The 26,884-nt window shown below is 41.1% G+C and overlaps 3 protein-coding genes across 11 annotated transcripts in view; 2 read left to right on the top strand and 1 right to left on the bottom strand.

The window, feature by feature from the left end:
* ATP2C1 (ATPase secretory pathway Ca2+ transporting 1) overlaps positions 1–13,835 on the top strand; it is a 123,807-nt gene extending 109,972 nt beyond the window's left edge. The window contains exons 28-29 of one of the 2 annotated variants that reach the window (XM_036332631.1): positions 6,433–6,487; positions 13,713–13,835. In XM_036332631.1, the coding sequence (XP_036188524.1) occupies positions 6,433–6,487; positions 13,713–13,735 (78 nt within the window). In that variant the 3' untranslated portion in view covers positions 13,736–13,835. Of the gene's footprint in view, positions 1–6,432; positions 6,488–9,311; positions 9,336–13,712 lie in introns of those variants that run through there. The other variant, XM_036332632.1, reaches the window with a different exon arrangement.
* ASTE1 (asteroid homolog 1) lies at positions 11,140–23,904 on the bottom strand. Of its 3 annotated transcripts, none has more exons than XM_036332635.1 (5): positions 23,689–23,904; positions 20,917–22,953; positions 15,746–15,956; positions 13,705–13,900; positions 11,140–11,709 (listed from the first exon to the last, which is right to left on the bottom strand). In XM_036332635.1, the coding sequence occupies exons 2-5, from the start codon at positions 22,219–22,221 to the stop codon at positions 11,382–11,384; spliced, it is 2,040 nt and encodes a 679-aa protein (XP_036188528.1). In that variant the 5' UTR covers positions 22,222–22,953; positions 23,689–23,904; the 3' UTR covers positions 11,140–11,381. The 3 variants fall into 3 exon arrangements, with proteins under 3 accessions (XP_036188528.1, XP_036188530.1, XP_036188529.1); XM_036332637.1 differs by having other exon boundaries at positions 20,917–22,242; XM_036332636.1 differs by lacking the exon at positions 23,689–23,904 and adding an exon at positions 23,318–23,593.
* A 47-nt stretch (positions 23,905–23,951) lies between these two features.
* NEK11 (NIMA related kinase 11) overlaps positions 23,952–26,884 on the top strand; it is a 167,475-nt gene continuing 164,542 nt past the window's right edge. For 3 of the 6 annotated variants that reach the window (XR_004971563.1, XM_036332641.1, XM_036332640.1), the window contains exon 1: positions 23,953–24,106. The gene's annotated coding sequence lies outside the window, so the exon portion shown is untranslated. Of the gene's footprint in view, positions 24,107–26,884 lie in introns of all 6 variants that reach the window. The other 3 variants (XM_036332639.1, XM_036332638.1, XR_004971564.1) reach the window with 2 other exon arrangements.

The raw sequence follows: 26,884 nt of genomic DNA, 5'->3' as shown, positions 1-26,884 counted from the left end.
CAAAAGAAAAAAAAAAAAATGACTCATTAGTTAGATCTCCTTTGCTAGAACATGAAACCCATTGTCTAGTCAGCTTCATTTTTAGTGACATGATGTCTCACTCCTAAATTCCTTAATGATTTTTCTTCTTTGTTACAAAGACTTGAAATACATATTGATTGCACATTAGACTTTTGCTTTGGCATTGTAGGTTCAGAGTACGATTCGTATGAAATAAATGTGCCTGTTCTTTTGTTTGGTTTTTGAACAACAAAAAAAGGTTTCATAAGTTAATGACCTTCCAGTTGGGATTGTTAATATTGAAAACATGGTGTTTAAGATAACAGAAATTAGGCAGTACTCATACTACATAGAATCTGCAATTTAAAGAGAACTGAAATGTGCAGTACAGATCCACTATATCCAGGTTTCAGTTTTCCATAGTGCAACAACAAATTCAAATATTTGTATATATATCTTCAATAGTATAATATCCATATTAGCATGGGTAATTTAAATGCTTTACTATCTAAATTTTTATTTTTTAACCTCTTTTTTCAGTCCTAGGACTTGCTAGAGTTCCTAACAATACTAACTTACTTGATATTTTGCTGTTAGACTACCTCATAAAGTTATTTGGCCCCAAAGTGATTAAACATCAGGGAAGTAAAGAAAGGAACTTGAAATAACTCACAGTTCTCAGATGATTAACACTGGCTGCAGAGAAACAAGGCTTAATGTGTTCTCTAACATTTTACTAGTCCATGATCCGGAGAGGAAACATAGAGAAACCAGGCAACTTAAACCTCTCACCACCCCCCTCAGCATACAGACTTTATTTAATAGCTGTGACCAAACTCAAAAGGATAAAACACATTTTTTTTTACCTTTCATACTTATGCAAGGTACATCTTTTACACTGGTAGTCTTTCTGAAATCACTTTAAATTTTTATCTCTTTTATGTAGGACATAAAGGGAATATTGGTCACACTTAAAATAGTTTCTCAATGAAATGAATTGGTAGCAAACAATAATAAATACCTTATCTAAGAACCTTAATTAACTTTACCTTGTTTTCTGCCTTTGTCATTTGGCAATTCATGAGCATTTTACTTCCACATATGACTCACCCAAAAACTTTTATTTAGTAGCTAGAGTGCACTAGGAATAGGAAGGTGATGGCATCCACGCCCTTGAGTGGTTCATGGACATGCTTAAGAGGAGATATAACTGTTACCAAGCTGTTTCATGAAAGATAATAATGCACATTTATTTTAAAAATATATATAACGTTAAAATGAATCTAGCATACATTTTACAGGCAGTTTACCTTGACATTGGCATTTTGAGATCTTTGAAATGCCTTTTTAGACTAAGCTGCAATCCAAACAGTAGCTGATTTGCATACTAAAACATGATGTGGGTAAATAGTAATCCCAACTGGTATATGACTGGACAGACATACCATCCTGATAACTAGGTATCCTTGAGCTCAGTTAGCACTTGATATGGTTATTGACTTTCTTATAGGACAGTCTTATTTGGGATTTTGGTTTTCAGAGTTGGTTTTTAACAATTGGATAATGGTTAACCAATCCTTAATATTACTCTATATATGTAAAAGCCTAAGCGACCATTACGTCCAGATGACTGGATGACCAGCCAGTAGCTATGATGCGCACTGACCACCTGGGGGAAGACGCTCAACACAGGAACTTCCCCCTGGTGGTCAGTGCACTCCCACAGCCAACCTCCTGCGGCCAGCTGGCCCCTGGTTGGCCCCGATCGCCGGCTAGGCCGAGGGACCCCACCTGTGCATGAATTCATGCACCAGGCCTCTAGTGTAGATATAACAGTTTGAAAAAAATGTTGTAGGTTTAGATTTATTAAGAAATAAGAGGTAGTTTCTTGCCTTTGGGAAGTCCTCAATCTTAACACATTACGGACGGATCACGAGAATTCTTGTGTTTTCTGTTCTAAGGCTTGTGGCCAATCATGAGAATTCTTTAAAAAGATATTAGTTTGTAACAACATGTAATAAATAACTTCAAAATGCAATGGGTATTTAATTTAAAGTGTGCCTTTAACATTTATGTAAAACATTTTTTGTACTCGTTCAATAGAAACTTATCTGGCCACTGGGTAAAGCTAGTAATAAAACTACTGGTCCTCAAGGTGTTAACCCTGGAGAACAAAGTGAAATACATCTAATACAGTGATAAATGCTGACCCAAATGCTGCAGTAGCCAAAGGAGAGAAGTAACGTCACTGGACAGAGTCCCCACATTTCCCAGGACTCGTGGCATCTGAATTAATCCTTAAGTTGGGAATCTCCAGCCAGGAAGCAGCAGGATATTGCGACCAATGGCAGAGCCTCTGCAGGGGTGTGGGTGGAGCTGATGGGACTGTGAGAACCGCCAGGAGTCGGGCTGCTCAGGCATGAAGTCCGTGATGTGTGAGGCTTAGCGAGACAGTAGCCTCGTGGTAAAATAAAAGACTTGTAACATACTAGAGGATTTCAAGAGTGGGAGATGAGTTTGGATTTCTGTCTTGTAACATGATGATGGAAGCACAGAGGGTAGATTATAAAAACAAAACAAGGAGACAGACTAGAATATTGTAGAAGCGTAAAGGATTGAGCTGTGGCAGTCACTATGGAGAGAAAGTCATAAAATATCTATCTTCTAAGAGAGAGCATTGATCTGACAAGACAGAAAAGGAAAAAGTGGAAGGTACCCCAGTTTCTGGCTCTCAGCCTTCAGTGGGACACAGGTCAGTTTGAAATGTGAATTTTGTGGTGTTCTTGAAATTTGCCAAGGGACATGTTAGATGAGGTCTCTAAAACAGAATGAATTAAAGCCATGGCTGACAATGTAGTAGGAAAATATTTTCATGTTACAAGCATCTCTCCCCGACCCCCGTAAAAGTAAAGCAGCAAATGAATATAAACTCAGCTTTGACAGAATAAGATATTTTTTGAAAGAAAAATCAGCAGTTATGTAAATTCAGGCTCCTTTGTTACAGAGTTTTCAAAATGAATCTGTTATTAAGGTACTTCACGAGACCTCCAGTGGTCTGTGGACCACCGGTTGGCAACCGCTGCTCCAAAGGTTTCCTTAAACCAGCAGTTTCCAACCTTTAGGACCTCACGGACCACCAGTGGTCCACTGGTTGGCGACCGCTGGACTAGAAAACACTGGTAACATTTTTTTCATGTTTGCATTAAGATACTTTCTTAAGAGGTGAGAAAATATATATAGCAAAGAACTGCATAGCTTGGGCTGAAATTTGCTGTGGATGGAAACCCAGTAAGTGACTAGCATTAACGTTAGAAAATAGCTACTTGCTCCAAACAAGCAATTTATGGTTGGAAAGTAGAAAACTTTTTTTTTTCATTTCCATTTTACTCATAATTCTTCCTTGAATCTTTTTAGCCTCATGCCACACAGTGTGCCAACACGATCCACTTACTGGTCTTTTGGGACACTAGTCCTTAAACTTAAAATCCTTTTTCCTTGCCTCAATTTTGAGGATCAGAATTTTTACCTGTTTTTCAAAGACCAGCTAACGAGGCAACCTGGATGGCCTTTCCAGATTGCTGTAAAGACGCTCTCGCGTGCGTGCATGTGTGTGTGTGTGTGAGTGTAGTACAGTTTCTTGTAAATACTATTAAGCATAAATGCAGCCATAAGTTTGGATATATAATTGAGGGATTTTATTTTTTCGAAAGCATTAAAAATTTAAGTCCAAGCCACTTCATTGATAAATCTAGGCAGAAATTTGATCTTTTTTTTAATTCAAAATAAATTTAAGTGGTGAAATTTGGGGAGATAAGTGAAAAATATTTGAGCTATTAGTTTTTTGGTTGCCATTTGTTGATTTTTAATTTTTATTAAATTTATTGGGGTGATACTGTTTAATAAGATTATATAAGTTTCAGGTTCTATAATACATCATCTGTATATCGTATTGTGTTGAGCCATTAGTTTTGATCCTTATAAGTTTTTTTTCTAATCTAAACATACCAATGTTCCTGTGCATATATGAGCATAGCTCCCTGTGTTAGTACAGCTGCTCCAGGTAGCAGTATTCATGTGCAGATCACTGTATACGCTTCACTTTGCCATTTCTTTTCCTTTTTGCTCAAGTCTAGCCAAATTGACAAATATCCTGGCAAAGTCCACATTTCTGTGGTGGCCCCATGGCTGATCGGCCTGGCAGAACTGCCTTTCAGATCTAAACCAAGGTTGCCTTATCACTGTTATTTCTTCAGCAATATTGCATTGTTCTGTGTAGTAACCCTCTGAGTAGAAACCGCATCTCACAGTATTAACAATACACAGTGCTGGAAATTGGGCAAATGGTTCTACATGTGCCTAGAGGTCCATTTTTGGGTTCTGAGTATTTCCAGCTTTTGAACTCAAAACAAAATATCCTTTTAAAACCAGTTTATAAAAAATATGTGTATCCACTCAGTTCTATTCAAATTAATTTTCTACTCAGGCCTTCCGATGCTAAGTATACTGAAGTCCACATTAGTGGAGAAGTGACAGTTTGGTGCCATCTTATGGTCATAAAGAAAATACTGTAATGCCTTGACCATTTGCTCTTTTTCATGAAGTCCACATCTTAGAAGCATAGTATAAAAGAACTTATGTGAATCTTAGAAAATATTATCCTTGGAGTGATATATAGCAGCCCTCCCCTCCAAATAAGTGATTATAGAAAATACAGGCTTGATAAGAAAGATATGACAAACCTTACATTTAAGCATTATTAGATCAGTTTTATGGAGTTAAAAATAAGTATGTTTTTGTTTTTTTCTCACATTCATCCATATGGTTGCATGATAGAATTTGCACTAGAATTTGTAAGTATCTACATGGAGCAGATCTGGTGGCTCATGAATTAGCTAGAGGTGTTACAAGTTAGGGAAACTATTTTATTATCTCACTAGAGGCCTGGTGCACAAATTAGTGCACCGGTGGTGTCCCTTGGCCTGGCCTGCAGAGATCAGGCCAAAACCAGCTCTCCGACATCCCCCAAGGGGTCCCGGATTGTGAGAGAGTGCAGGGCAGATCGAGGGACCCCACCGTGCACAGTCGGGGCTGGGGAGGGACCACAGGAGGGCTCCAGGGTGTGTGTGGCCCATCTCACCCAGTTCTGATCGGCTGGACCCCAGCAGCAAGCTAACCTACCGGTCAGAGTATCTACCCCCTGGTGGTCAGTATGTGTCATAGCAACTGGTCGAATGGTTGAATGAACGGTCAGACACTTAGCATATTAGGCTTTTATTATATAGGATTATCTCCCTAACTCACCCACATGGGACTATTGAATTTAGTTTTGAGGTTGAAAAAGTATAGTATGCAGGCCAACTCTGCTGCTGGATTTGTAAAGTTTTCTTAAAACTGCTATGCACATTTATTAACCTACTAGAGGCCCAGTGCACGAAATTTGTGCACAGATAGGGTCCTTAGGCCTGGCCTACAGTTAGGGCTGATCTGTGGGGTGACCAGGAGGGTGACTGGGGAGCCCCCACTGGCACCTGCCTTAGCTGGCCTGGGGCCTGCGGGCTGGGGCAGCTCCTGTGTTGAGCATCTGCCCCCTGGTGGTCAGAGCGCATCATAGTGGCCAGTGTGTGTCACAGTGGTCAGTGCAGTTGTTCCGCCATTTGGTCAATTTGCATATTAGGCTTTTATTAGATAGGACTAGAGGCCCGGTGCACAAAATTGTGCACTCAGGGTGTCCCTCAGCCCAGCCTGTGCCCTCCCGAAGTCCAGGAGCCCTCAGGGGATGTCCAACTGACGGATGTCCATCAGTCGAACATCCTTAGTGCTGCCACGGAGGCAGGAGAGGCTCCCGCCACTGCTGTGCACTTGCTAGCTGTGAGCCTGGCTTCTGGTGCACTGACCACCAGGGGCAGCTCCTGCATTGAGCGTCTGCCCCCTGGTGTCAGTGCGTGTCATAGTGACCGGTTGTTATGCTGTTTGGTCGATTTGCATATTAACGTTTTATTATATAGGATTGTTTATCACTGCTTGCATGTTTTAACAGTTGAGGTGTTGCAACAGAGACCATATGACCCACTGCACCTAAAACAATTTACTTTCTGGCCCTTTACAGAAAAGGTTGCCTACTCACGTATTCAAAAAGAGGAAAATAGGCCTATGCGCTGCATCCCAGTGGACCAGAAAGGAGGTGGCATCAATTGTATCTCCCTTCTAATCTCCCAACAGGATGCTCTCTTTGGGATGGATGCACCTGATACCAGACTTGATATCAGTGACTCCTCTGAGTATCCAAAAAAGGCTCCTGTGTGGAGAAAGTTAAGTCTCAGTCTGTTCTCAGAACATCTTGCTTAGGAAAGACAACATTTCGTAGTAGGAGAAACCAAAATATCCCATCAGCCAAGTCTTAGTGAAAAATGCAATCTCTAACTTATTTTCCAGGAACAGAACATTCTAAACCAAAACATATTTGCCTCGTATTTTTCATATTTCAAAGGTAAAGTATGACAATATTTCTTAGTGAATTTCTCTTATAGTCCATGCTTTTCCTGCCCACATCCCTTAATTGCTTTAAAAAATACATTATGGTTATTGGGTCAATTTCATTAGCTTGTCTTTAAAAAAACAACTTGCATAAATATGGGAGCTTGAAGGGCTACAGTACTTTATTTTGGAAACTTGGGTTTGTAGTTGTCACCATTCCCAGATTTCAAAACCAAAGGCACCCCACCCACCATTTGTACCTCTTGTTTTCCATAGTTTCTTGGGACAAGACAAGGGAACATCAGAAGCTTGCTCTCTTGATGCCATCCTTCCTTGAGGCTTCAATTATTACAGGCTTTTCTGACTATAATAGTACAACATACTTATTGGAGATATTTGTAAATAGAGAACAGGAAGACATTTCATAATCTCAGTCCCCAAACCTAGGCTCCAGGCACCTAGGCTCAGATGACTTCACTTAGGCGCCTAAAAGGTAATGTTTTAACATATCCACAACAGAAACCCTGATTCTCCCACTTTTTAACTATATCCCATCCTGCACAAATGAATGATAGCTGAACAGGAAATCTGAAAACAGAGGGTTCCTGCCAGTATTTTAATGAAGGCAAAAAAAATGCTGATTGCCATAGCAATTTTAGCAATAATTTATAGGATTTCTCACTGGCACATCTACAAACCCCATTTTTTCAGAGTAATGTTAATATGTATTTACTCAAAATAATGTTTCCACATCAGAGCAAGTTTACCTGCTTACGGGTAGATTAATCCATCTGATAACCCCTCCTCTATCATGAAATTAATTACTCTGTATTCATGACAGCAAGCATTGAGACTCTGTAAAGTAGGCAAATGTTTTTCCTGCCCACATTCCTTGGTTAATTCCTCTAATGTGTAACACCTGTGAACCAGACAGAGGAAGATACGGGGACAGATGGGTATGCCTAGATGGATACATGGCAGTTTTTCAAAAACCAGCACCTTAGTTAATCCTCCAGAAAGCACTGTACTGTATGTAAAAGTGCTCCTGGGAAGTTTTCCTAATCTTGTATGGTAGCTCACATGATGGCATAATTTTTCACAGAGAAGTGGCTCAGTCTCATAAATGATCAGCTTTTTCCCCCAAAAAACAATCCTATGTTTTCCTTGATTCTGATGACAATAGGTTATATTGTCACAGAAATCAAGTATCTCCAAAGTAGTAATGAGAAAATTGATTTTTAAACACATACACATGTATATGTATGTGTGTATATATATGTGTGTGTGTATATATATATAGTTTTATTGGAACACAGCGCACGTTTACACACATACATAAAAACATAGAGAAACACACATACATAAATATATAGTGAAAGGTTTAGCCTTTTTAACCAGACATCTAAATGTTATCAAGACTTATGCATTGCAACATGTTCATGTGAAATTCTTTTTCTCTCCCTGAAAACTGAATCTAGTGAAACTAGCTAGAAACACTTTTCTATTTATATATAGTCTCATCTGTTTCCCATTATAACAGACTGGTATATCGCCTGGAGCACTCATGCCTCTCAATTTTATTTTATTTTTTTATTTTTATTTACTTCGTTTTGTTAATTTTCAACCGAGGATATTTTTCCATTGATTTTTTAGAAAGAGTGAAGGGAGGGGGGGGGGGGAGAGACAGAGAGAGAAAAACACATCGATTGGCTGCCTCCTGCACACATCCCTGACCTTGGCTGAGGATCAAGCCTGCAACCCAAGTATGCACCCTTGACTAGAATCGAACCCGGGACCCTTCAGTTTACAGGCCATTGCTCTATCCACTGAGCCAAGCCAGCTAGGGCGCCTCTCAATTTTAAAATCTCTTTCCTTTGCATGCAGTTCTCATCTTAGAAGGTTTACAGCTAGATGGGCTTGAATTTTAACATTATTCAGAACTGGAAAGAAATGCCAAAGCTACTTGTCTGTATGGCTAATACAGTTGTTGCAGAAAGTGGGAGGCATCTATTTAATATATCTGTCCAAAATAAATATTTATACCACCACCCCCACTCCCCCCCCCCCCCCCCCCAATCACCTCACTAAAAGCACTAAGGTCACTATGGAGTAGTGACTAGTGAGAGTCTGTCCTTTTCTCCTGCCTGGTCTTGGGGGTGACTACATTCCAGTGCTGCCCTGGGTTCATGTGCCAGCCAAACAGCAAGTGCTAGAGGGGGGCACCCAGTGAACTCTGGAAACCTAAGGGGGAAACTGGGTTTGGCCAGGAAAGAACTCTGGCAGTTGCAGGAAGAGGACATTTCCAAGAAGTGGTAAGATCTGCTCTTAATTTTTTCCTATCTTTAAACACATCCAGGGATCTTTCAAGTTGGGTTTTAAAGCACTACAGAAAACAAGACAAAGGGCAGGAACGGCACAAGTCCACCTAGGCACAGCTCCTTTGGTCTTTTCATTCTTTTCTGAGGTTGAGCTTGGCTGCCTGTTCACATTCTCTTGACAGACACTTCTGTACTCTGCCGTGTGGCTTCAGCCTAACAGCTCTGCTGAAGTTGCTTCAACATTCTCATGTTGCTGTCCTCATCTTCGCCAGAGTTAACAGCGTTGACCTCCTTTGCATCTGCAAAATTCTGTTCGCTCTGGAACCTCTAGTGCCTTGATTTTTGAGCTCAGCACTCTCACTTTTTCCCAGATCCCTTGCTTTGCTCTGGTTTTCATGGATGGATGTAAAAGTCATTTAGTGCATGTTTTTAGTACCAGGTCCTGTGCTATATAACTTAAAGGCACATGTCATTTTATCCGTATGTAATAATTTGAACTATTCTGATCCCATTTTACAGATAGGGTAACAGGCGCAATCATGGATTCATTTATGCATGAAGGTGGAATAGGTAATTCTAACATCTTTCTAGCTACCGAGATCTTTATTTTCTAAAATTATAATTAATTTTGAATTCTTTTTCTCATGGTCAGTTATCATGAAAGACCTTTAAAATTTATATTTACAGGAGATATATATATATATATATATATATAGAGAGAGAGAGAGAGAGAGAGAGAGAGAGAGAGAGAGAGAGAGAGAGAGAGATTAAACTTCCTAAGTCCAGGTATCTCTAAAAGGGCTTATAAAAAATAAAGTTCAAGTCTAATTTTATCACAACTAAACACAGAACATGATTGCATCACAGTATTTTTTCTCTCCAACTTTATTTCTAAAACTTTTTCATTTTAGTTTACCAGAGTTCCTTTTGTCACTTAGCCTGCTTATTGAAGACACCCATTTCCAAAGCCTCAGGTGGAATTTCATTAGCTAGAACTCAACCAGGAAGAGCACGACCTAAAGATTTGATTAAAAACATAGGAAACAGATTTTACAAATGGAATATGGGACATACAACATTCTGCTTCAAGGCAGATGATCCCATTGCCTCCTGTACCTCATCCGAATTACATCCCATGTGTTAAAGCCAAGTTCAAAAGCCAGGTCTGAGAATCTCCTTATTTTACCTCTCTTCACCTGGGGACTGCTGTCTCACTGTAGCATTCAGTCTGCACTTTGCCATTACGCATCTGACAGATGGCTTCATAAAATGTTCTCTTATTTCACTGTGTGTTGTCTCTCCACGTGGCTTATGTCTCCTGGGGGTCAGGTACTATGTCACTATTTCTTTGGTAACCCCATCAGGTAATGTGGAGTGCTTATGACCTCTCATTTAATACATACAGGAGATACATACTTGGGTAGGTAACTTTCCTGAATTCTCACAGTAAGAGTTAATGGACGTTATTATATTTTAACTACTGCGAGGCAGGGTAATTTCAAGTAAATAGCTCTGATTGAAATGGCTAAAGAAGGGAACTGGACTTCTTAGTCTACTGAAGGAGGGCTCCTTTGTTTGAAAAGTTCCTTTCAATGAAAGAAAAAGATGACTGATATAATTCATTTAATTTTTTTAACTAAACTCTTTGCCCATATACTCTTCAGTTTAGTGCCTGTGAAATCAGTTATTTATCAAAGTGAAGTGGGAATGAGTAGTTTTCCATGCAGAGTTAGTGGTTTTGAAAACCAGTGTTGATGAGCCAGAAAATACAATGCTGATATTGGTATATTTTCCAGATTGGCCCCCAAATCCAGGAATTCAAGGAAAAGAGATTTTTGATATAAAAGGTCTTAATGTATTTCTAGTCCACATTAGATCCACTATTTGCTGGAAAAATACATATCTTCTCAAAAATACATGCTCTTTTCTTGATCTTCTGGGAATAACCATTTTAGAGACGTTAAAAAAACTTCTTACTAAGGACCCCCATGCACTCTTCCTAAAATAGTAATAATAGATTCTGGTATTGCTGCATAATTTCTTCTTAGTGTTTCCTCCTTCTCTAGACCAGGATGCTTGTTTCTTATTTTGTTGGGGGCTGTCTGGATTTCAACCTCTGCTGTAAAACCTGGAGCATATCTAAAGTACTCATCAACCCTGCCATAGTCTCATATACTAAGTACTTAGAGGTATATAGTTTTGTGTTTGGCATCCTAACTTCTGTTTTCCAAGGCCCATGAAGAGGAAGCAATTTTAATTTTTTTTTTCTGAAATTATATCCCAGCTTCTGCTGATAGGAAATAATTGAGGTAGGACTTCTTTTTTAAAACATAGCTGGCTGAGTTGCTGCAATTGAAAGGAACATGAGAAGTACAAATATGCTTTCAAATATATGTAAGGAAAACAGAAGTTTCTTAAATCAGGTTGTATTTATTAAAAGCAGAATACAAAATATCTTGGAATTCAGAGATTACCTATTGTAATGTCCCCTAACAGGTTAGTTCTAAAAAAAAAAAAAAAGTTAATCATTTCAAGGCAGATAACAGAAACATTTCAAGTGAGGATAATACATCTGGTTGCAGACTGAGTTTATTCAAACTCTGAGGCCTCAGTATGTTCCTCCATGTTTTCAACCATTAATAGCCCAAACCGATTGCTCCTCTCATACCAGCATCTGTTGTCTGAGAGGGTTCCCACACTGTTCTTTGACCGGCTGGCACCCTGTTTCTTTCGCCTTTTCTTTTTAGAATTTGATTTACCCTTTGGTAGGAATAATTCAGCAGGGGCATATGACCTTGTGGCATTGAATAGGTGTTCATAAAGTTGCGTGGCCTCAGGACACGTGCTCAGAAGACTTTCTACAGAGGTTGATGTTAGTTGTCGGCACAGTCCATGCACCAGGCTTCCACTATACAATCTGTTCAACAGGGGAGAGAGAGAAGGGTGTTAAAGCAGAGGTTCAGTCGCTGGGACACCATCATTAACATGGCTTCAACGAATGCATCTAAAAACACTGAGAGCTCTTCTACAAAATCATTCTTAAAATTACTTAAGAATAATCTGTTCCTTGAAGGAAGGAACTGAGTTGTTATTAAAAATGTTATGTCTTGGCTCATGATATTTTTAACATCACATTCAATGATGGATGCTTGCTGGTTTACAACTAGACCAAAGTTAAGCAGGCCTCTTAACACTTCAAAAAAAAAAGGAATTAAAAATGCCTTTGATAAACCAAACAGGTAGTCTGTTGAAGTAAGAGAAAATTTAATGGCATAATTTGCAAGGTCATTATTCACCTTGGACTAAAAACCTACTTCATAAATATAAGATGGGATTAACTGGAAGCCACAATTTTAGTATGTAACTTATTGCCAGTGTTGATCAACTGGTGCCTTAACAACTGATGTAGAACCATCATTGAATCAGTGTAAAATCATCATTTAAAAAAACCTTAGTAGTGCTGAGATGCAAGAACAGTCCTCTACTGAAATCACAAAGAGAACTGTTTGGTCTTGTTTATCCTGTTGGGTTTTTTTTGTTTTTGTTTTTTTTAAATGGATTACTGGTAACTGGAGAGGATCCAGTCAAGAATGACCTAAATTATTAAAGGCCAGACATAAAGTATCCATAGGTCTAAGGCCAATTAATCTTACTTGGTAAAGGGTTCTAGGGTTAGCTCGCATATGAGGCCCAGAAACATATTAACAACACTATTCACTGCTAGGAAGCTTTTCACTGCCAAACATTTTTTTTTAGTTTTTAAAAAATATATTTTATTGATTTTTTTACAGAGAGGAAGGGAGAGGGATAGAAAGCCAGAAACATCGATGAAAGAGAAACATTGATCAGCTGCCTCCTGCACACCCCCTACTGGGGATGTGCCCACAACCAAGGTACATGCCCTTGACCGGAATCAAACCTGGGACCTTTCAGTCTGCAGGCCGACGCTCTATCCACTGAGCCAAACCAGTTACGGCTCACTGTGAAACATTTAAAGTCACACCAGCATATTTTGCATGCCTCTATATATCATTCATTTAGTCAATAAATATTTGCACACTTACAATATGCTAGGTACAGGGACGACAACAGTACATAAAATAGACAAGTACCTGCCCTTATAGAGTTTACATTCAAGTGGAAAGAAACAAAGTTTATACATAATCTCAACTCCATTTTTTTCTAACCATCTCCCTATATCTTCTTCAATCCTTCTAGTAAGTACCTCCTGGATGGACAGTCACCAGGATGTCTAATCCATTCGTCCTACCCCTTTTTCACTGGCCCACACACTGCTATCATTTCTTTCTCACCCAGCGTAAACTCCCAGCAGACATACTCACTTCCTGGCATACAGGCTGCCTCTCCCTTCACACTTGCCTGGCAAAGAAAAGCCTGAGATAAAGTCCATTTAAGCATCTAATAGTCATCTCACTAGACTAAAACCTCCAAGACAGTAGATATATTTTTTTTATGTTTTGTTCATTATAACAAAGACCAGAGTAGGCATTTAATGGATATTTGAATGAACAATACGCCAACTGGTAAGAAATGCAATTATGAAATACAAGAGTAATAGGAATAGAGTGACTGGAAGTAGACAGTAGTAATATTTCAGTAGGATGGTCAGAAAAAGTTTTTATAAAGTGACATTTAAAGAAACTTAAATGAAGGAATAAATTACATCCAACCAACAACTGCCTCTTTTTATTACTTTTACTTTGGAACTAATTTTCTTTGGGAATATAGAAATAATTTAACATTTTTCCTGTTTCCAGCTCTTTAGATGTCATAGTGTTCCAAGACCAATTACCCTAAGATTAATTTTTAAACATAACTTTTTTGCTTTAAATGTAAATAAAGTATTTGCTTCTGTGTGCAGCCATCTGAACTAGTTTCCCTTGGTGCTCACCGAGTTAGGTCTGGCTCTGGGAGAGGCGTGAACAGCAGCTGATTAAGATACATCCCCATCAGCAGACAGCTCTGCCACTGACAGAAGATGTGAGCTGTGTCTAAATCCAGTCTCGGGCCCGGCCGCGTCTGCTCCTTCACTCTTTGGAACTCTTCATACAACATCTTAGCACCATCCTTCTGCAGATCTTCTTTATCTAGATAAGGAAACAACCCACGGGCAGTAGTTCCCAAAATACTGTATCAGTTTGTAAGTTTCTCCACATATATATATAAAACTTCAAATTCCATAAAGAAAAAATTGGTTTAAATAACCAAAGTGCTTTTCTTTTCTGGCTCTTTACTATTTTAACGTCAATGTAAAAGCCTTGCTGTATAAGTTGAAATATTATGAAATGCCTGAATGCCTTTTTAATGACAATCTAACTTTATTCAACCCCAAATTATTTTTTTCCTTAAAATAATCTCTTCCACTCGTCTACCACTTGACCTTAAATATATCTGCATCAAACGCTCCAAACCCTAAATTTGTCTCCGAAAAACATAAATTACTATTAAATGTCATTCTCCTTATTGTTCTCTTCTACCAAACTTCCTTTCATGGAGACCTCCATGCTATAGTGCACTTAAGAAACAGCCCATGTGTTCAAAGCACATTTTAACTTCTGTTTATGGGAGGAAAACAAAAGTAAGACTCATGGAGAATGTGGCAGATCATCACTTCTTCACACACAGAGGACAAGGGCCAGAAACAACCACCCTGGGAAAGAATAATACTGTATGTGTTCCTCATAGAAGCTATGCCCTTCAGCAGTTGTGTCTGAGCCGGGGGGCACATGACATCCGGACCAACTTGAAGGTAACAGAAGGAGGCCCACCTTTTACCCATTAGCGAGCAGCAAGGCACTGAGCCTGCCTGGGAGCCAGGTCCACAATTCCTAAAAGAAAAGAAACAGACCCTTGACATGCCCCTTCAGTTGGACTCAGGTAAAAACTTAGTAGGCTCATGCTCTGGGAATTTTCATAAACTATTATTCAATGAGAGGAAATACCCTAAACTTGTATCTTAACCATTAGTGGGCCTTATTTGTTCTGAATTAAGTTGGCTGTCATAAAACAACAGACCCTTTCTGGCAGCTTCTCTCACTTTTGGGCTTCCTTGGAGTCTATGCTGGTTCATTATTTCATTTAACTTATTTTAAAAAGTAAATTTCAGAGTAGCATTCGCCAGTAGAGCTTTGAGCCATGATGGAAAGGCTCTATATCTGTGCTGTCCTCTAGCGACGTGTGTCTACTGAGCACTTGAAATGTGGCTAGTGGCTATCCTATTAGAAGGATGACAGCATTAGGCCTCACCTTCTCCATGACGCCATTACTGTTCAAGAGGGTAACTATTATCCATGTTTACAGAAAGTGTTACAGCATTCATAATCCTTAAAGAGAATAATTCCATTCGAGAATTGAAGTGTTCCAATGCATCAACATTTATTTCACCTGATATTTAAACACAGATAAAACTGCCTCAAAGTATATTCCAATAGAAAGAGAAGTTACTACTTCTACCGCCACTACTTACATACTAATCAAAACTTACAGTGGAGAAAAGGGAAAGTAAACAAATTGCACAAGCATGAATGTTCAGTTTCACCAATGAGCAATTTTAAATAAGTTTCTAGTGATGATGTTGCTGTTGCACTGCTGACAGGGGCAGGAAGGAATAGAAAAGGTGGAATACAAAATGCAACTGATGTATTACCCTGTCACACTTCACAGGTTACAGCATTAGATGCCACAGAACAGGTGGGATTAGGTGGGATCAGGGCATCTTCACTGCTGTGCCCTTGAAGTCAAGCCCTTCAGCACTGAGCCTGACTCATGGAAGTGCTCAAAAGCATTTATCAGTGAATGGGTAATATACCGGCGCCTCCATTTCTAAGTTCTGATATAATTGATAGGACTAGATAATACAGGATTTTTTTAAAAAACTTTGTTATATGTACGTAACATGGAAAAATATACTTCTGGAATGTCCAGATACCTACCAGGACTGTTGATTATGGCATGCAAGGGCCCCAGCAGCATCCCCAGCAGCAAGGCTTGTAGATGATGTAGTTTTGCCTTGGCCTCCATGTGCTGCAACCAGTAGCAACTGACAGCAATGGGCAACTTCAAAGAAGTAGGGATTGGGTCCAGGATGGTCTGTTTCACCTTTAACGTTTCTAAAAGAAGTGTCTGCCGTCTAGCTGAGGAGAGCTGAAAAAGATATACCAAATACCTTGCAAGTTACTTGGGGGAATGTCTCCCTCCCCCCCCCCCCCCCGCCTGCTTAGTATGAAGAGACTTTAATGCAAATGAAATTACTGTGTTCATTTCTTATCTTCCTGTGTAAAAAAATCAGCCAGTCACACTCAGAGCATTTAGAACGTTAGTAAGGTGCTTAGTAAGTATGGTTGACTGAATGAATGCACTGTCTACTCCCATGACACAGCCCTTGCTCATGTCATTCCATCCGCCAAGGAGTCTGATTGAGCATCTTCAGTGCATGTTACTTGGGAAGCTTGTTAAAAATTCAATCCTCAGACCCACCCCCTACATTTTGACTCAGTAAATCTGAGGGAGCCCAGGAATCTTTAACTATTCAGCTTTGAGAAACAATGATCTATACTTAACCAATCCCTTACTTGGCAGTGAATATTTAGGCTCTACCTTCCCCATGACACCATTACCGATCACCTCAAGAAGGACCTTTGATTACGTGCACCCTTGTGGCATATAATACAGTTTTCTATTTGTTTGGGTCCTAGCTCATGTCCCTACCCAGGTGCATGTGTTTGTGCTCTCCTACACAGAGATTGTCCTAGGGGGGCTACGTGTAGGGAAGAGGTATCTTCAAGGGAAATAGGAATATTTAAGGACCACCCGCCTTGTGCGTGCAGTAACACACCACACTCACTTTTCCTTGATGTTTTAGAGTGCGCACTTCAAATAAAAGGAAGTGAACACCTATGAGGGCTTCTGGATACTTGTTGAAATAATTTTAATTTAATGAATCTTAAGCTTAAGAATCTTAAGCTTTCACAGATGAAGAAATTAGGACTATTAAGAGGACACCCCTCAGGGAGACTTTACAATCAAACTTTAAGAGAAAAACATAGTTGCGTTCCTAGTGTCTGCATGCAGCAAAGGATTTCTTTCTTAACTCTGAAAGAATGAGAGAGCCTGACGCATTTCTCAGCACCAAACACCTAATTAGTAGTCAATAAGTGTGTTGACAGCTGAGAATAAGATGGTAAACTGAAATAAAACACTTCATAATTGACAAAATAGTTTCATCATCAGTGCATGATAGCATTAAATCAATGATTTATAAGTACTAGTTTTAATAATTTAATACTGTGATAAAAAATTTTAAATTAGAAATAGGTAAAGTGCTTTACAGTATAATCAACCCTCCCCTCCCCCATGGGAAGTAGCATTAACTACTTAAATTTAAAGTGAAACGAAAACTATTCTTTATAATCTCACCACCTAAAGGCTAAGAAAATACATAAATTATTTACTGACTTATAATGCTTAAATTACTGAATTCTCTAGCCACCTTACAACTTGTGATCAATGCAGAGTCTGAGCTTGACTTCAAAGATGATCTGTCCCTCACTAACTCTACAGCCTTGGGCAAGTTTCTGAGCTTTTCTGTAGTCAGTCTGATCACCTGTAAAATGGGCATTATAATGAGTGACACAAATGTCCCATGGAGCCCACCAGTCCGTAGCCCCTTCCAAAAGGGAAACCACTCTGCTCACAGCCCTTAAATCTGGTTGGGTTTGATCCCATGTGACAACTCCCCTTGGGATGGACAACACAAGCCTACAGAGAAGCTGCCACACAGGCAGGGATGCCCAGAGAGCACTGCCTTACTCCCCAAGAATGGCCCACTTCCATTTCTCCTTACGATTATCCACTGGTTGGTTAACTTGAGTGGTGCTCTGTCCACTGCAACGAACATATCCCAAATGGAAATGCTATCCCAGGTGCTTAATGTGGGAATTAAAGGAGACTATAAAGTTCCCATTACAACAGTTGGCACAAAGCAGATAAAGTATCATTACCACATCATGTTAAGAAAAACAGATTCTATCTCAAAGTTCCTATACTTGTACCTGCATTTGTCTCTGGAATCACATTTGCACTTGATACTGTTTAGAATTATTGTGGGCTAATGAGAGCTAACATTGAGCTGAATACAGAATTGATTAGCTTATGCCAAGGGGAAGCCAAATGATATCACTGCATAGACAGGGAACTAAAATTTCACCTTACTTTGCATGCAGTTAAGTGATGAGAAGAACACTTGTCATCTGCACTTAGCAAGGCACATAATCAGCCTCCAACACTCACTGACTCAACTGGATTTTCATATGTGGGGAAAAATGTCCTGATCCCTATATCACACTATATGGAAACAAATCAATTCTAGGTAGATTGTCGATCTAAATATGAAAGGCAAAGAAAATATTTTCATGACCTTAAGTCAGAAAAGTAATAACCATAAATAATAAAGATTTAAATTAGTCTATATTAAGAAGTTCTGTTCATGAAAACATACTAAAGTTAAAAGACAATCCACAGAATGGGAAAGGCTATTCACAAAGGAATATATATATTATTATACATAATATATAACAGAAAAGTGGCCTAAAGACTTTGAACATAACCTTATATAACAGAATGTCCAAATGGCCAATGAACACATGAAAAGGTGCTCAAATAAGTCATCAGAAAAATGCAAGTTAACTCCCCTAAAATTGGCTGAAATGATCCCACTACACAACAACCAAAATAGCTAAATTTTTTTTTAAAAGATAGAAAATACCAGGTATCAGCAAGGGTGTAAAGGGAGAGGAACTCTTTACAAGACCACTTGACATATATCTTACAAGCTGAACATATGTGTATCCTATAACTCAGCAATTCCACTCCTAGTTATATATGCAATAGAAATGTATTCATATTTTCACTAAAAGACGTGCACTGAGATGTGCATAACACTATTCATAATAGCCCAAACTGCAAACTACCCAAATGTCTATCAGCTATAAGGTGGAAAAACTATTTTGATATATTCCCAAGTTGTAAAAATATACAGCAATGAGAAATGCATTTTCTGCAACTACTCACAATAATAGGAGTAAATCTCACAAACATCATGTTGAACACAAGAAGCCAGATGAAAGAATTCATACTGTATGATTTCATTTTTATAAAGTATAAAAACAGTCAAAAGTCTTCAATGTTGTTTGAGATCAGGATAGTGATTACAGGAGGTATGGAGGGGGGGTGACCAGAACCAGACACAAGGGAAAGCTTCTGAGGTGCTGATAGTCTTCCTCTGGGTGTTCTTTCTTTTTTTAAAAATATATTTTATTGATTTTTTACAGAGAGGAAGGGAGAGGGATAGAGAGTTAGAAACATCGATGAGAGAGAAACATCAATCAGCTGCCTCCTGCACATCCCCCACTGGGGATGTGCCCGCAACCAAGGTACATGCCCTTGACCGGAATCGAACCCGGGACCCTTCAGTCCACAGGCCGATGCTCTATCCATTGAGCCAAACCGGTTAGGGCGCCTCTGGGTGTTCTTTACATGGAAGTGTGGTGCTGGTTTGAAAATCCATCAAGCTGTACCGTTTTCTGAGCACTCTACCGTATGTGCAAACTCAGGAAGGGGTTAATTGCAAAGAGGCAAGAGGAGTGATGGATACATTCATTATTTTAATTGCAGGATGGATTCACACAGATATAAACATATACCAAAACTCATAAAAGTACACATTTAAACTACGGGCACTTCATTGTACATCAATTATTTCTCAACAAAGCCATTCAGTGGTTCTCGACCTTCCTAATGTCATGACCCTTTAATACAGTTCCTCATGTTGTGGTGACCCCCCATCCATAAAATTATTTTCGTTGCTACTCCATAACTGTAATTTTGCTACTGTTATGAATCGTAATGTAAATATCTGATATGCAGGATGTATTTTCATTGTTCGCGACCCACAGGTTGAGAACCGCTGCAAAACAACAACAAAAAACAACCCTCCACCACAGCACCATTTTTGTTATGAGTAGAGATGTAATTTCAACAAAATATCCTTCAGAATGTTGCTAACTTCAATTTTATTGGTGTGGGTAAAATTTTAATAAATCCTTTCTGTTTGGAATTTGACCTATGTTCAAGTTTCTAGTTCTGTAACCCTGGAAATGTGGCGAAGTCGCTGTGTTACTTAGCGTGATAAAAATGACTTGTAAAACTGCATCTAGACTTGAACTATAAATAAACTCTAAATGCCAGATGGGGACACCATATCATGGGGCTTCCCTGAGTACAGTGACTTGTAATTAGCCATGTACCTTGCAGGGACCTCCGAAGGGATGTCTACGAAATTGTTAGAAGAAAGGGTGGATCCTGTGAGGAAGAAGGGCAATGAGACCTTTTCTTTCTTTAATTGAGATAATGTCATAAAACTCACATTTTAAAGTGGCTTTTGAATATTTATAAACTTGTACAACTATCACTAATTCTAGAACATTTCATCTACCAAAAAGGAAACCCCATGTTCCCATTAGCAGCCATTCACCATGGCCAAGGAGGCTCTTGTATCTACCTAATGAGATCGTTCCCTCCTGCCTGAGCTGTCAATAATGGGAGGCTGTGTAGGCCAGGGGCTGGCACTATTGACATTATGGGCCGGATAATTCTTTGTTGTAGGGGCTGTCCTGTGTATTGTAAGAAATCTGATGCAGGCTGATATGTTAGTTATGCCTATGATCAATGTCTTCAGGAACACTTTTTTTGTAGCTCAGAATTTTTTTCCTATCCCCCCCCCTTTTTTTTTTGCTAGCCACGTAACCCCATTGTATGGATATCTAGTAACAACAAAGTGGTAGTAATAATTACAGAGATAACACAGACCATGGAAGTACAGTGAAATGGCATAATTTGGAGCTAAAAGATCTAGGTGTGAGTCCTGGCGCTGCTATTCCCTGGCTGAGGTATTACACAGTTACCACGGTGAGCCCTGGTTTTCTCAGCTATGAAATGGGTGCAATATGGCAACCAACCTGTTTGTTACGTTAAGAGAGATAATCTACATGAAAGCGCTTTGTAACCTGTAAAGTGCTTTACAAAAATTAATTAGTATTGCACTTACCTCAGTCAATCTGCTTAAGTCAGGATGATCCTTGGGCAGGTCTACTGCATCAACAACCGATGTTTTGATGCTTTTATTAATCCTTTCCACTTCACTGAAAGCGAGAGACCGAGGAGGCGATGCATTCAAGGACACACTTCCCAGAGGTGCAGAAACAGTCAAAAGAAGCCCATAGATGACTTGCCGGATGGGCAGAGATATTCTGTGGGCATTTGGTTGCTGCATGTTTTCCACTTGTGTGTGAAGAATGGTCCGTCTTAGCACCAAAGCATCGCTGATGAAAGGAGATAGCTGACCTTTGGCCAAAGCCACTAGGACCCATTCTGGCAAACCCAGGCTCAAGGCCTCCGGACAGACGTAAGTGCCACGCTGGAAGAAGTCCTGCAGCTTCACCTGGGACGGCTGGTATTCTTCCATGGCACAACAGAGAAGTTCCTTAACATCTTCTCGATCCTTCTGTGGGAGATATTTCAGAACATTATCTAGAGCTTCGGGGGGGTCAGCAAAACGAGACAACCAACTCAGAAGCCCCAGAACTCGGTGGTGTCTCCTCCCCTTAGCACTGGCAGCTCCCAGAGGAAGACGTACTTTACTTAAGAACGTGTCCATGATGGGCAGGTTAATGTGGTCGTTTCCGCATAGCACCGCAAAGAGAGGTAGGAGAGCTTTATTCATATTGCTGAAGTAGTGGCAGAGTGCATCAAGAGAAAAGCATTTGGCAGGGATATAATGGCTCTGTGTGCCCTTGATAGTGTTCACGTTTCTCCACTGAAAGCTATTCAATGGGCAAAACCCAGTTTTCAGGTCAAAAATGCAAAAGTCACTATCCGACGATAACACAGGGCAATTCCAATGATTAGCCAGCGTCATAATGTCCCGGTCCGCTTCTGAAAAGCACTGGACAAAATGTACCCGCAGCTTGATCAAAACTTGTATGAACACTTCCCGGATGAGTAGGGGACACACACACCCACACCCACCAACAGAAAGGGAATGGGCCGCCTGGATCTTCTCTCGAGCTCGATCCTTCAAAGTTGTAAGCTTTTTATCTGAAATGTCACATCCTCCATCTAATACAACATATGGACATATATTACAAGAAAACAGTGATTCGAAGAATTGTTGTACAACATCTGCAAAAGCATCATAGTCCCCTCCATACCGGAGCTCCAAGTTTGAGTTGAAGCAGAGCCGGTGGAAGAGAGCATAGCCATCAATGATCATCTTTGTGTCTCGCAACTTCAAATCAGTGAAGAACTCATTACTATGATCTTCCACAAAACTCATTAGCCCTCGGATGCCCATGATGACTGTCTGAAGAACTTCCTGTTTAAGACAATAGAACACACTTTCAACTGATGCTGGTTACAGGGGACCGTGCCATTGTTTCCAGCACCAGCAAATCAACAACAAATGATACAGAGAACTCTTTAAATCCAACATATTCGGTGTCAGCATCTCAATTCTCATCTAGATCCTCAGGTGAGACCAACTAGCTGAGTGCTTTTTCATTCTTTTGTTTTGCTTTGCCCTTGTGTTACAAGGCATAGAGTCCACAGTTTCGTGGTGTTTGATCTTTGGATACAAGTGCTGGTGATTCTAAGGAAAAAGCAATTAAAGTCCACTACTGCCACACTATATAGAACTGTGGACTCTGATATTGAGATAGGAAATAGTTGTCACCTTACAACACAGAATATCTGTTTTGTGGGTTCAACGTAAAAAGTCCTAAGCCATAAAAATTATATACGTCTCAATCTCATAATCAATAAATCAGAAAGCTTTGGGATTCAGTTAATAAAAGTGTTTAGGGTCAATAATACAGGTCTTTTCTTGAAAAGCAGAGTCCGGAAACTTCTTTCAGGCATTGGCTCGAGGAATCTAACTGTCCAGCTTTACCCTGACCAGGGGCTCTTCTCATCTTCGTCTTTGCATGTCTGGCCCAGTTACCAACAATATCCTTCAGTATCTGGCTAACTTAAGTCACAGAGACAGTTTTCCCTTTGGCGTCAGGTTCCAAAACGGCTCAGCGTGGTACTGTTACAAAATCGTGAGAGTTATTGTCAAACATGGAAATTATTTTGCATTAATTTTTATTTTTAAAAATATTGCATTAAGCCTGGCCAGTGGTGCTCAGTGGTTGGAGCGTCGGCATGCACACCAAAGGGTCGGGGGTTCGATTCCAGGGCAAGGACACCTACCTGGGTTGCAGATTGGATCCCTAGCCCTGATCAGGGCGTGTGCGGGAGACAACCAGTCTATGTGTCTTTCTGATATGGATGTTTCTCTCTCTCTCCCCCTCCCTCCCTCTCTTCCACTTTAAAAAAAGAAATCAATGGAAAAAATATCCTCTCGGGAGGAGTAACAAAAAAAATAAAATATTGTATTAAAATTTGATTACCGAGTTTGGGGCATCCCCTTGCATTCTGCATCTGACTCGCTTCACCTGTGTACTACTTATTCCTTTAGAAGTCTGTCTTGTAAAGCTCATGCCAGCAGAGACCCCTGTCAAGTCACCCTAAGCTAATGACGGGTCCGTGCACAGGTGTCCAACAAATGCGCGCCGGGCAGGAGAAGGCGCACAAGTGGTTTGATCGAAGTCCCCAAACAGGCCCTCCCACACCGCGCCACCCAGGTGCTCACACCCCGCCAGCGGGACCCACAGCAGAGCCCACCTGCTACGTCCCCCACCCGACCCCCCTTCACCGCTAGGACCAGCCCCGCATTAAATGCCCAAGGGCCAGGCAAGGACCGGCAGCTGAAGCCCCGCACCTGCGAGCGGGGACAGGAAGTCTCCGGGTGGATGTCACTGGGGAGCCCGGGTCCTTGGAGCCAGCAGCGCCGGACTGCTCAGGAGGGGCAGGCGCTGGACGCGGGATCCCTGAGGAAGGCCGGCCAGTCCGCTCCGAAGTGGCCGCTGTCAAGTGAGAGCAGCTGGACCCGCGGGGCCGGCCGCTCTTCCCCGCCCACTGGAGTTCGAGCACACTTCCGCCCCGCGACGGGCTCCCGGCTGCCTCCCCGACTTCCCAGCATGCTCCGCGCCGTCTCCCTGGCAACGGCGCCAACACTCGCGGCCAGAGGTGGTCCTGGCGCTGGGGGTTTCCTGCGGGCCTGCCCACCGTAGGCCCCAGTTCCCGGCGGCACCCAGGGGATACCCAGGCGCTGCCGCTCCCCCGCCCGACCCGGAAAGGTATGCGAACGGTGATGGTTTCAGGCTGCCCGGTCGGGGTCCGCAGCTCTGGACTTCCACGCCTTCCACCTCCTCACTTCCCTCGACTGCACACCTCCCGGATCTGCTCCAGTCTCCTGAGAATAAGTGTTAGTGCCCCCTCCATATATGCGAATCCCCTTGCGAAAACGTAAATTTAAGAAAAGTTGAGGCAGTTGTGTTAGTTTTACTCTAAGGTTAGGTGTACCTTTACAATTCGATTCCTCCTTTAGCAGAATCCGGTGTCCAATCTGCTTTCTCTCATTTATCATTACGGGGAAGAGAACAAGTTGGCTTCAACTCGTGATAAACACTTCTTCTCTTGTCTTTTGTCCGCGGCCAGATCAGCTTCACTGCCAAGAGTCAGTCTGCAGAGTGGTAATCTTTCACCTTTCTCACAGTTCCCATCCAACTTTGTAAATTTTCTCTCCTCCCCCTAAACACTCCTACTCCCACAGCTGTTGTTCTGCTGGACACTTATTTGCCCTCACAAAGTTTATTGAACACCTACTATATGCCAGGCACCCAGGATACGAAGGTAAAGAAGGTGTGTTCCAGGCTCTCAAGTTCATCCACAACCATTTTTTTTTAACCTCTCAAACCTCTTTTTTTTTTTTTTAAATCTTTTTTGTTGAGATTATGACAGATGTCCCTCTTCCCCTCCACCCTCCATTGCTCCCTTCCATCCAGTTCCCGCCTTGCCCCAGGTCTTCACCACGCTATTGTCTGTGTCCATAGGTAATGCATACACGCATATAAGATCTTTATTTAATCTCTTCCCGCCTCTCCACCCCCCTTCTTTCTGAGAATCCTCAGTCTGTTCCATTTCCATGCCTCTGATTCTATTTTATTCACCAGTTTATTCTGTTCATGAGATTTCTTATTCGTTTATTTTGATTTTTAGATTCAGTTGTTGATAGGTATGTATTTGTTGCCATTTTGTTGTTCATATTTTTGATCTTTTTCTTTTTCTTCCTCTTAAAGAATACCCTTCAACATTTCATAGAATACTGGTTTGGTGGTGATGAACTCCTTTAGCTTTTTCTTGTCTGTGAACCTCTTGATCTGACCTTCAATTCTGAATGATAGCTTTGCTGGGTAGGGTAATCTTGGTTATAAGTCCTTGCTATTCATCACTTTGAATATTTCTTGCCACTCCCTTCAGGCCTGCAAAGTTTCTGTTGAGAAATCAGCTGGCAGTCGTATGGGTATTCCCTTGTAGGTAACTGTTTTTCTCTTGCTGCTTTTAAGATTCTCTCTGTCTTTTGCCCTTGGCATTTTAATTATGATGTGTCTTGGTTTGGTCCTCTTTGGGTTCCTCCTGTTTGGGACTCTGTACTTCCTGGACTTGTAAGTCTATTTATTTCTGCATCTGACTCGCTTCACCTGTGCACCAGTAGGGGAAGTTTTCTGTGATTATTTCTTCAGATAGGTTTTCAATATCTTGCTCTCTCTCTTCTTCTGGCACCCCCATAATGCAAATGTTGGTACACTTGAAGTTGTCCCAGAGGCTTCTTACATTGTCTTCATATTTTTGGATTCTTTTTTTTTCTCTTCTGGGTGTTTTTGCTTCCTCATATTTTCAAATCGTTGATTTGATTCTCAGAATCCTCTACTCTATTGTTGAATCCCTGTATATTATTATTTATTTCAGTCAGTGTATGCTTAATTTCTGACTGGTCCTTTTCTATTTTTTTGGAGGTTTCTAGAAGATTCTTGAGTAACCTTATAACCATGGTTTTGAACCCTGTATCAAGTAGTTTGCTTGCTTCCATTTCTTTCATTTGTGACATGTTTCTTTGTCTCCACATTTTGGCTGCTTCCCTGTGTTTGTTTTTATGTATTGGGTAGAGCTGCTATGTCTCCTGGAGTTGGTAGAGTGGCCTTGTGTAGTAGGTGTCCTATAGGGCCCAGTGGCTCAGTCTCCCCAGTCACCTGAGCTGGGACCTCTAGGTGCGCCCCTGTGTGGGCTGTGAGCACAGTATTGTTGTAGTTGAGACTTGATTGCTGTTGGCGTCACTGGGAGGAATTGACCTCCAGGCCAATTGGCTGTGAGGACCAGCTGCACCTACAGTGGGAGAGCTGCTATGCAGGAGACACCCCTATGGAGCAGGACTTGCTTCAGTGGGGCTTTGGTGCTCTGAGTCTGCCCCTTGAGTGTGTCGCTTATCGGTGTGAAGAGTTGTAATCTGGTATGGTCTCACACTGACCACTGGGTACACTGGTTCTTAGGTCTCCAGGGAGGTGCAAAGTCAGCCCCTGCCTGGGGCCACTAAGCAGGAGCTACAGAGAGGTCTGCAGATTCCTCCTTTTGTATCAGGTTTGGAAGTGCCCAGACAAGGCCCAGCTATGGAGCAAGGCAGGCTGGTGCTGGTGCCGGGTCTTGGGCCTTTTATTAATAGGTTTGTGGCTCTTTGACCCGGGCTGCAGCTTTTCTGAGGTTTTAGCCTGAGCAAGGACTGGCCATTCATATGCAAAAGCTGCTGCACACAGCTTTGATGGGGTTGTAAATTGGATGAGGCTGAGACTTAGGGAATCACCAGGGTGGAGCAAACAGAAATGGCTGCCAGTCAGCCCTGTGACCTGTCCCAGCACAGGAACAATGACCCCTGCAAGCACCTCTGTCCAGGAGAAAGCCACCCCCAAGTTCCTGCCCTGATGCCAGACAGTCCAGTTTCTCCTCGTACGTGTCTGTGTCCCCCAGAGCCTCGCCCTGGTGCAGGAGCTCAGGGAAGCCAGACCTTGTAAGTTCAGTTCGTG

The sequence above is a fragment of the Myotis myotis genome, unplaced genomic scaffold (assembly GCF_014108235.1).
Source record: "Myotis myotis isolate mMyoMyo1 unplaced genomic scaffold, mMyoMyo1.p scaffold_m19_p_13, whole genome shotgun sequence".
Taxonomy (NCBI): Eukaryota; Metazoa; Chordata; class Mammalia; order Chiroptera; family Vespertilionidae; genus Myotis; species Myotis myotis.
Note: the sequence above shows the minus strand (reverse complement) of the source record. Positions and strands in the feature narration are given on the sequence as shown.